This window comes from Centrocercus urophasianus, unplaced genomic scaffold (assembly GCF_019232065.1).
Source record: "Centrocercus urophasianus isolate 14NV4802_14NV808 unplaced genomic scaffold, USGS_Curo_1.0 seq_63, whole genome shotgun sequence".
Lineage (NCBI taxonomy): Eukaryota > Metazoa > Chordata > Aves > Galliformes > Phasianidae > Centrocercus > Centrocercus urophasianus.
The window spans coordinates 18021-28135 of NW_024885233.1; the positions used below are offsets into that span (position 1 = coordinate 18021).

The 10115-nt window shown below is 61.6% G+C and overlaps 3 protein-coding genes across 4 annotated transcripts; 1 reads left to right on the forward strand and 2 right to left on the reverse strand.

The window, feature by feature from the left end:
* Positions 1-529: 529 nt before the first annotated feature.
* TBX10 (T-box transcription factor 10) lies at positions 530-2006 on the forward strand. Its single transcript, XM_042836735.1, has 8 exons — positions 530-536; positions 680-863; positions 938-1039; positions 1113-1284; positions 1365-1520; positions 1607-1674; positions 1751-1797; positions 1876-2006. The coding sequence occupies exons 1-8, from the start codon at positions 530-532 to the stop codon at positions 2004-2006; spliced, it is 867 nt and encodes a 288-aa protein (XP_042692669.1).
* A 51-nt stretch (positions 2007-2057) lies between these two features.
* TCIRG1 (T cell immune regulator 1, ATPase H+ transporting V0 subunit a3) lies at positions 2058-8156 on the reverse strand. Its single transcript, XM_042836796.1, has 20 exons — positions 8075-8156; positions 7306-7449; positions 6686-6764; positions 6376-6605; positions 6192-6286; positions 5661-5787; positions 5502-5584; positions 5295-5388; positions 5001-5213; positions 4582-4732; positions 4366-4505; positions 3975-4132; positions 3820-3910; positions 3622-3740; positions 3296-3509; positions 3038-3154; positions 2854-2964; positions 2643-2763; positions 2385-2556; positions 2058-2296 (listed from the first exon to the last, which is right to left on the reverse strand). The coding sequence occupies exons 2-20, from the start codon at positions 7420-7422 to the stop codon at positions 2215-2217; spliced, it is 2514 nt and encodes an 837-aa protein (XP_042692730.1). The 5' UTR covers positions 7423-7449; positions 8075-8156; the 3' UTR covers positions 2058-2214.
* A 162-nt stretch (positions 8157-8318) lies between these two features.
* NDUFS8 (NADH:ubiquinone oxidoreductase core subunit S8) lies at positions 8319-9909 on the reverse strand. 2 transcript variants are annotated; one of them, XM_042836798.1, is made up of 7 exons: positions 9859-9909; positions 9435-9482; positions 9285-9350; positions 9045-9134; positions 8799-8971; positions 8600-8728; positions 8319-8527 (listed from the first exon to the last, which is right to left on the reverse strand). In XM_042836798.1, exons 2-7 carry the CDS (start codon positions 9472-9474, stop codon positions 8396-8398), a joined length of 630 nt encoding a protein of 209 aa, XP_042692732.1. In that variant the 5' UTR covers positions 9475-9482; positions 9859-9909; the 3' UTR covers positions 8319-8395. The 2 variants fall into 2 exon arrangements, with proteins under 2 accessions (XP_042692732.1, XP_042692731.1); XM_042836797.1 differs by having other exon boundaries at positions 9435-9485; positions 9859-9907.
* Between the last annotated feature and the right edge of the window lie 206 nt (positions 9910-10115).

Here is a 10115-nt window from a genome sequence, read left to right on the forward strand (position 1 = left end):
TGTCATATCACCTCACACCTCCTCATCTCCTGCTCAATGCTGGCCCTGCGGCTGACAGCAGGAGATGGATGGGGCCATGCTGCTGCCGCAGGGGATGCAAGCAGCAAGGTGATGGATGTGGGGGACTGAGGAGGTGGCGGCCCCCCTCTTTGTCTGCACAACCAGTCCCATTCCCCAAAATCTAGCGCTGACCCAAAACACAGGGACTTCACCCCCTCCCCCCTGTTGTCCCCATCACCCCAGCTGTGCTGCTGGCCCCATTGTAGTTTGGCAATTGCTCCCCATCCCCAGTGTCACATCCCCACCCCAGGCACACCCAGACCCACCTAGGGGTCCCAAAGCCATTGCTGCCCCTCCCATCCATCACTTGGGTGCCAAGGCATGAAGGCAGAACAGGGAGGGGAGGTAGTGCTCCCATCAAGCTCCATCCCCCTTGTCTCCACCCCCATGCAGGGAGATAAAACCCCTCAGTGTTCTGCGGGGGCTGCAGTCTGGAGCTGGCAGAGTTGCAGTTGCTTCATACCCACCCATGGCAGGTAAAAGGCAATCGGGTGGGATAATGCCGTGCTACACTGGGGACCCTCAGCTGGAGAAGGATGCAATGGGTGGCTGAGAGTGCATAGGGTGGCTTCCAAAAGTGGGGTGCAGGAACCTCAGCACCTATTGCCCCCCTCTACAGCCTTCCTGGCCATTCCCAGTGAGGGCCTCCCTGCAGGCAATGCTCCTGGGTGGGCATGTGAGGGGCCAGGGGCCAGTGGCAAGAACCGCCGCGTGTGCCATGCCATGGCACGGCTGGAGATGGGCAACCTCTGGGAGGAATTCAACCGTCTGGGCACCGAGATGATCGTCACCAAGGCAGGCAGGTAGGGATGGCGGTGGGTGCCGGACGGGTGATGGGGCAGGGGGGGCACCCCTGTGGCCTCCCCCCTCCCCGCAGGAGGATGTTCCCCACCTTCCAGGTGAAGCTGTCAGGGTTGGACCCATTGGCCGACTACGTTCTGCTGATGGACTTCGTGCCGTTGGATGACAAGAGATACCGGTGGGGATGGATGGAGAGGGATGGGGATGTGATGGGCGCATCCCAACGGTGCTGAGCCCCCTTGGCTCCCCAGGTACGCCTTCCACAGCTCGTCCTGGCTAGTGGCTGGCCGTGCTGACCCAGCAGCTCCTGGCCGTGTCCACTTCCACCCTGACTCACCAGCCAAGGGTGCGCAGTGGATGCGGCAGATCGTCTCCTTTGACAAGCTCAAGCTCACCAACAACCTCCTGGATGACAATGGCCACGTGAGGATATGGCGCTGGGGTAGGGATGGGGGGCACATGTGGGGTGAGGATCTCACCACCCACTTTCTGCTCTATCCCAGATCATCCTCAATTCCATGCACCGCTACCAGCCCCGCTTCCACGTGGTGCTGGTGGACCCCCGGCGTGACAGCGAACGCTTCGCCCACCAGAACTTCAAGTCCTTCAGCTTCCCAGAGACCCAATTCATGGCAGTGACGGCATACCAGAACCACCGGGTGAGTTGGGGAAGGGAGGGGGAGGACAACGGGGTGCCCCCCAGCCCATAGGCCCTTGATCCCACTTGCTCCCCTTTCTGCTGCAGATCACCCAGTTAAAGATCGCCAGCAACCCCTTTGCCAAAGGGTTTCGGGACGGCGAGCCTGAGCCATGGTAAGACGCCCCCCTCCTGCCACAGTGCCACGGTGACAGCCACATCCTCAGCACCCCACTGCGCTCCCTCTTGCAGGTGTGGCGCCACGCTGTCCCTCCCCCAGGCCACCACGCAGAACAAAGGTAGGGGGGCCAGAGGCCGTGCTGCCCCCCCGCTGCTCCCCTGCAGCCATGGAGCGCTGGCTGCTGTGCCCCCCTCAGGTTTATCTGCACCCCACTTCCAACCTCTCCCCTACCCACCCCACAGTGTCTATGTGGGGGCCAAGCCCCGTGCCAGCCCCTACCCCCTCCCTGCCCTGCAGCCAGATGGCTTTGGCTATGGGCAGCAGTGAGGGGTCCTCTCTGTACCTCCCCCTCAAGGACTCGCAAACAGGGGACACAAACAGGGAGCCGGGGGCTTTATTTACTGCAGAAACCTCTAGGCTTGGAAAAGGAGAGGACGGGGCCAGGGAGCATGCATCCAACCCCCTCTCCCCTGTCACATGGCACTGGGGGGTCCCAGCAACGTGGAGCCCTCCAGGTCCATGTGGCACAGTTCAGTTACTCCCAGGGATCGGGCGAGAAGGTGAAGGGGCACAGCTTGTAGCCAGCACCCACGTAAAACTTATTCTGAAACTCCACCCTACCAAGGAAGGAAAGGAAAAAGGCATGCTGAGGGCTGGGGAGGGGGGTGTGCGGGGTTCTGTCCCCTCCATATCCACTAGGCTCACCAGTGCAGGCGAAGGGCATGCAGGAAGGCGGAGAGCCCCTCCATCACCAGCAGGATGGCCATGGTCAGCACGGCGAAGGCGGCAAAGACGGGCACCAGCACGACACCACCAACGTAGCTCAGCCCCACAAAGCCATTTCGCATCACCATGGTCCACAGCACCTCAGAGAGCTCTGCCCATGGGGTGGGGGACATATAGGGGACAGTGAGGTTCAGCTCAGCCACTGGGGTGGGTTTGAAGGGCACAGGGGGCACTAACGCGCGTGGGCAAGGCTGAGAGCCCAGAGCCGCAGGTAGGACGCGGTGTTGGAGATGCAGCCCAGGCAGTACTCGATGGTGTGGATGGCCTGATGCATGAAGACCTCGGAGAAGTCCATGTGCTGCAGGGACAGAGGTGGGATGCTGTGTGTTGGGCTGGTGGGAGGGGCAAAGACACCTGACCCCCCTTTCACCGGCCCCCTGCCCCTCACCTTGGCATCAGGGCCGTGCCCCCCACTCTCCACATCTTCCTTGGTGGCATTGACAGAGTTGCCGGCCTCCTGCCCTTCCAGCAGTGGCTCTTGCTCCACCATGGCCGCAGGCTGCATGGGGACATCAGTCCTGGTCAGGCCCCCCAACCTCAGCCAAGACCCCCAACCTCATCCCCAGCCTCACCGGGATTGAGTTCACCCTCCGCCTGTGCTGCTGGTTGTACAAATATAGGGGTGTCCCCAGGAGCAGGACAGGCACCGACACCAGTGCCAGCACCACCAGCACCATCTGCACCGGCACCTGCAGCACACGACAATTCAGGGTCTCTTCCAGCACTGGGACACCCAACATCCTACACATCCTGAGCAAATGGAGCTGAGGATGTCCCCACTCATGACACTGGGACACCCCAGTCTTGGTGGGGTGTCCCAGAGATGCTACCTGTCCCCGGTAGAGCGGGAGGTTGTCAGCATTGGAGGTGAAGAGGAACATATCGATGAAGTGGATGAGGATGCTGGGAGCCACCTGGGAGTCGGCGGCGCTGAACTTGACCCACTTGTAGAAGATGAGGAAGACAAGGTAGCCAAAGAGGGCCAGCAAGAAGACCACCTCAGGTAGGAGCTCCAGCACCAGCCGGTGCCACTGTCGGAAGTGCCTGAGCAGGAGTCAATGATGAGGTTTGCACTCAGCTCAGCTCCGATACAGGACCCTGCTTGCCCACCCCATCCTGCCACCATTTCCTTAGCATGATCCAATGGGGGACTCACACGTGGTTGAAGATGCCTAGCAGCACGCCGAAACCCATGTGCACGATGCCCAGCACCACTGACATCTTCATTTTGAAGGAGTTGAGGAAGTTGAGGTGGTTGGTGGCTAAGCTCCAGATCTGCCAAGGACAACATGAGCGAGATGCCCAGCCACTCCAGAGAGGGTCCCATCCTGCCTTTCCCCCATGGGATACTGACCGGGTCAATGCCAAAAGGATAGGGCCCTCGGAACACACCAGTGACATTGGGGTCCAGGGTGAGGGATTGGTGGGTGGCAAGGTAGGCAGAGCTGTGGGCAGAACGAGGCGTCAGTGTGGGCAGGACCAGGGTTACAAGGAAAAATGGGGACCCACCTCCAGGAGGAGTGGTTGGCCATGGTGGCCACGCTCCAGGCCGAGGGGAAGATGACAGTGGCTTTGCTGAAACACTCATTGTAGATGAAGCCGGTGTAGATGGAAAAGGCCCCCATGAGCAGGATGAGGTAGCGTCCCTTGAAGAACATCTGCCAGATCTGGGGGGGGGAACAAAAGGTGGCTCCCACGTCCCACACCACTACCCCCAGCCCACACTGTTCCCAACCCACACCACCCTGCCTAGAACTTCAATTTGCCTCAAGCTGGCCCTGTGCCACAGCAAACTCTATCACATGCCTCCAACCTCATCCTCTACCTTCAACCCCTACACCCAATGCTTGCCCTCTACCTCCAACCCAACCAGCCCTGCCCCACACCATGTCTCACTCACCTCGTTGCTGCCCTGCTGCAGGCTGGGGCTGTTCTCAAACAGCACCATCCAGAGGGCGAAGAGGAACATGAGTAGCCCATGCCCCACATCCCCAAACATGATGGCAAAGATGAAGGGGAACGTGATGATGGCATAGGGGGCTGCAAGGCACAGGGACCATGTCACACAGGGCCCCGTCAGCACTGGGATGCAGTAGGGGGACACGATGGTCCTTACCAGGGTTCACCTCCTGGTAGCTGGCCACCCCATAGGCATCCACGATGCTCTGGAAGCCAGCAGTGAACTTGTTGGTGCGGATGAGAGTTGGGGGGCTCTCCAAGGTGGGGATCCTCTGCACGAAGCACTCCACACTTGAGCCACTCTTGTACTGTGGGGAAGGCATCCAGAGCCTGACCCACGGCACCCAACCCACGGCCATGTTGGAGCAGCGTGGACGCCAAGTTTGGGTGGCAAAGGGATTCAGGGCACCAGGAGTGGGGGATAAAAACTCTCCCCACAACATGTACCATCACGTACCACCTTTGACACTGGTGGGAGCACACCAAGCAGCTCTTGACACAAGAACATGGGTCAACCAAAGCAACCTTGGCATGAGGACAAGAGCCAACCAAGCAACCCCACAAGAGGACACGCACCGATCCTTGGCGCAGGGCTTCCTGCACCTGGGTAAGGTCCTGCACGGGACACCAGACCTCAGCAATGAGGCACTTCTCGGTGACATCCAAGCTGCACTGGTTGAGGACGAGGTAGATGGCCTTCATCTTCTGCACCTGCACCCGCCAGGAGGGCAGTGCCAGCACCACCTTGTCCAGCACCTGTGCCAGGTACTGCTCTGTCTCCTCCAGCACCTGTGGGCACCCAAACGGGGCTCAGGGACTTGGAGTCCCGGTGTGGCCTCCCTATCCCCCAGCTCACGGTGCCCAGCTCACCACACTGAGGTCCTGGATCTGGCTGACCAGCCCATTCAGCGTGTCGGCCCGGCTGGCCTCGCTCTCCGGGTAGGGGTACACATGGCAGTGGAAGCTGGGATAGATGGACATTGCCATGTTGAAGGCTGGTGCTCCCTGGTACTGCAGCGGGTCTCACTAAATAAAGCTTTTTTTGTGTGTCCAAACGATGTGGGGCTGCTCACTCACCAGTCTGAGATCTTGTGGATCTTCTGCCCGATCTGCTCTCCCCAGTAGGAGATGAGGAAGATGACCCAGGTGACATTCTCACCCTGTGGACACATAGGTCACATCAGCACCAGCTTGTCCCATCTCCCTTTCCCACCAAACCCCTGGTGCCACAGTCACCGTGTTCGGGTCCTCCAGGGGCTCAGGCATCTCCACAAAACTGGCCACCAGGTAGCCACGGCAGGCTCGCCACAGCAGCCGTTCAAAGGCACTCACTCTCCACGGGTGGATGACACCGGTCACAAAGCTGTGGGAATGCAGCGTTGAGCACTGGGATGGGCACTGCTCTGCTGTGGCCATGCCCCCACCCCGTGGCCTATTCCCAACCTTTCTCCTACAGCTTTGCTTACTGTCCCTGATGCATGGCCCATCTCCAGCTCTTGTCCTTGAACCACACCACTGTCCCACAGGCCCATCTCCAAATCGTCTCCTACAGTCATATCAGAGCCCCATGATCCACCTCCAACCCTCATCCCACAAGCCATACCGCCGCCCCATAACCCATCTCCAAACTTCACCCTACAGCCATAAAGCTGCCCCATAAGGCCCGACTCCAACCCTCATCCTACCACTGCCACAGGACCTATCTCCAACCCTTACCCTACAACCACCTCTGCCCCACATTTGCCCCACACCCCCAGTTCCACTCACTTGATCTTGCGGTCAAGGTGGTGCTGCACAGAGGGGTCGAGCAGCGGCTCATGCTCAGAGAACGCCCGGCTTGATGTCGGCGAACCAGGGGGGCCCTGCAGTGTCGGGGAGCGCAGAGAGGAAGCTGTGGGTGACGGGATGTGGGACGAGATGTCCCCTTGGTCTGGTGGGTCCCGGCACCCACCGGCATGCTTGTGAGGCGCTGGCCTTCACGCAGGACGTGCAGGTATTGGCGCAGGTCCTGCAGGCGCCCTCGCAGGGCAGCGCGGTTGCGGCTGACCTCGCGCAGCTCCCTCGCCAGCTGCTCTGATTGCTCCTGAACTCGTAGAGCCTCGCGGGCCACGGGTGCTGGAGGGTTTTCGGTGCACGGCCCCAGCACTCGCCCAGCCCCCTGCAGCTCCTGCTGCAGGAAGGCTGCAAGAGGAGATGTGGGAGAAGGGATCAAGGGGAAGGACCGCCCCCCCAACCCAGCTAACCCCGGGTTCAGCACTCACTGAAGGTCTTCTCCATCTCCTCGCAGCGCCGCACCTCGCCCACAAAGCGCCGCTGGAAGGCGCTCACGTGGGGGTTCAGCTGGGGAAAGAGGGGGCACAGTCATGGCTGTCAGCATCGGGGTGCGCAGCAGCTCCGTCAGCATGCACCCATCCCCAGAGGACCCAAACCCCATGGCCCCTCAGCCCCCAAACCAGCCAAATGTATGTGCCCACAGCAACCCAACTGCTGTGCTCACAGTACCCACACCCATCCATCCCAATTCCCCTGCACCCAGAACACACCAAAGCACCCCAAACCTCTGTGCCCACAGCACCCACACTCACCCATCCCAATTCCCCTGCACCCAGAACACACCAAACCACCCAAGCTCAATATCCTGCATCCAGAGCGTCCACACACACAGCATCCAAACCTACCCATCCCAATCACCTTACACCCACAGCACTCCAAACCATCTATGCCCCATTTCCTGCCCCTAAACCCAATCCCCCACACCCAAACACCATTGAGTCTCCCCCCTGCACCCATGCTACCCAAACCCCCAGCCCACCCTGCCCATCCCAACCTGTCCCACCATCCCAAGGCCATACAGATGGGGGTCCCTGCACCCCCTACATACATCCCTGAACTCCAGCAGCCCCCTCTCGCCCAGCTCACTGACACAGCTGTACGCCGAGGCCGAATGCAGGAAGAGCTGCGCCAGGCAGACCTCCTCACTGCGGAACAGGGACCCCATGGAGGCCTGGTTGGGGGCACCCTGTGTCTGGGAGAGGGAGGTGAGCAGTCAGGGGAGGCTCCAGTAGGGGTGGAATGAGATGGAGATGGGACAGATTGGGGTGGAGATAGGATGGGTTGGGGCAGTGGTATGGGATGGAGATGGGGTGGGTTGGAGTGGCGGGATGGAGATAGGATGGTGGGGTATTAGATGGAGAAATGGGATGGAGATGGGGATGGGATTGAGGAATGCGATGTAAAAGGGTTGAGATGGTGGGATGGGGATGGGACAGGCTGGGGTAGAGATGGGGTGGGATGGGGAGATCCTGCCGCCTCTCCTCAGCCGCGCTGTCCCCACGGCAGAGCTGAAGGGCTGGGGCCAGGGGAAGTCACACGGCACTTCCCGGCTGAGTCGGCCGCGGTCACGCCGTTCCCGGCACTTCGCTTGCACAACGCTGTCCCACCCCCAACTCCCTCCTCCCTCCACCCTCCCAACTCCTTCCCCCACCACTCCACGCGGAGCTCAGCTGCATCTGAGTCACAGCCAACTCGCCCCCGGCCGGGGGGACCGAGACCCCTCATCCCCGCCCCTCGGCCCCGGCGCCCGCCCCATGCTGTCCCTCCCTCCTCCCGGGATTCGCAGCCGTGAGCAACCCGGCACCGCCCGCTCCTACCCGGTGCTCGGTGGGGAGGGCCGGGCTCTTCCTGGGGGAAGAGGAAGTGCGGAGCCCGGCCCTCCGCTGCCCACAGGAACACGCCGGCGCTTCGGGGGCGGCACTTCGGCAGCCGAACCCGCCCTCCAAACCTCCCCAACGCTGGAAACTCCTCCACAAGGCGTCCCCCGCCCCAGTGGGCTGCAGCCCCCAGGACCAACGCATCCTCCCCCCGGCTACAGAATCAGACAAGGCAGGCACGAGCTCGGGCGTAGGAAAGGGCTGGTGGATGCCCACTTTATTAACGGGATTTGGGGGGCACACGGTGTGGTCTCCCCACCATCACCGGTACAGGTAATCAGCCTGGATGTTGGCCGCAATCTCAGCCTCCCACTTGTCGCCGTTGTTGAGCAGCTTCTCCTTGTTGTACAGCAACTCCTCGTGCGTCTCCGTCGAGAACTCAAAGTTGGGACCCTGCAGGGTGGGAGACATTCAGCAAAGGATGCTCAGGGTTCCCATGGCAGGTGGGTCCCGCTCCCACCTCACCTCCACGATGGCGTCCACAGGGCAAGCCTCCTGGCAGAAGCCACAGTAGATGCACTTGGTCATGTCGATGTCGTAGCGCGTGGTGCGGCGGCTGCCGTCCGCCCTGGGCTCAGCCTCGATGGTGATGGCCTGTCCCCAGATACAATGTCAGAGAAGGGGGAGCCCCGGGAACAGAGGGTGGGACACGGGGGGTGCTCACCTGTGCGGGGCAGACAGCCTCACAGAGCTTGCAGGCGATGCAGCGCTCCTCGCCTGATGGGTAGCGGCGCAGCGCGTGCTCCCCACGGAAGCGTGGGCTCAGAGGACCCTTCTCAAAGGGATAATTGATGGTGGCCGGCTCCCGGAACAGGTAGCTCAGTGTCATGGCCAGCCCTGTGGGAGCACAGTGTCACCCTCAAGTGGAGCACGATCTCACCTCAGGAGTGGGACACATCACAGGGCTCACCTCGGAAGAGCTCTGTCCACAGCAGAGTCTGCGCAGCACGGTCAGTGATGGACTTCATATCCATAGCCGGCTCCTGGATGTTGACATACTCTGTGGGGGGGCACAACGCCATCCTCACCCTCCACGGAGTGGGGGGACGGCAGCAGCTTCCGCTTTGTGGGGATGGTGATGGGAGGGGAATGGGGTTGGGAAGGGTCAGGGTTGGGATGGGATGGGGACAGGGATGGGGGGAGTACTCACTGTAGCACTCCCGGGGGGTGGTAGTGCTGAGTGCCCGCAGGTAGCACAAGGGGGGAACAGGCGGACCTGGGAAGGACAGAGTGGAGGGGAGGACGTGCCAGCAGCACGGAGCTGGCAATGGGGTGCGGGTGGTCCCGTTTGGCCACTTACCTGCCCGGGCAGCCCGGTGCAAGAAGCGTAGCGCTGCCATGTGCTATCCTGCTGCAGGAGATGCTCAGCACTGAGGGGGTCCTGGGCAGCCCCCCAGCACTGCTTCCCGTAAGGGAACCCCAGGTGCCCCGCTCCCCTGCACAACACCCCACAGGGGCATCCTAGCAGCTGGGTGAGGGACCTGGGCGTCCTGCCCCCCCTTGCCCCAGAACACACACTGGACTTCCACCTCCTGCCCCCCACCCAAGAGAACCGGGTGTCCTGTCCACATTCACTCTCCCACAACACAAAATGGAGCCGAATTTCCTGCCCCCTCCCCACGCAAGGAAATCCCACAGCGCCCTCCCTTTGAGATGACACCTCAACCCCAAGCCTCCCCCAACCCCAAGCCCCTCCAGGCCCCCTTTCCGCCCCCAGGCCTCACCTCCCCCAAGGACCCAGCCGTCCTGACCCCTGGCCCGCCCCCAAGATGCAGTGCGCAGCCGCGGGGAGCAGCAACGCATGCGCACAGCGGTGCTGGCTTCACCAGGCGGGACCACAGCCACATTTCGCACTCTATTGGCCGCTGCAAGCCGATTGGCGGCAGTAATAACCATTCGTGCGGGAGAAGGGGCGAGCTTCCTCGCGGACTGGCTAGGGGACGGCAGGGCGGCGCGGCGATTGGTCAGGCGGAGATGAGGG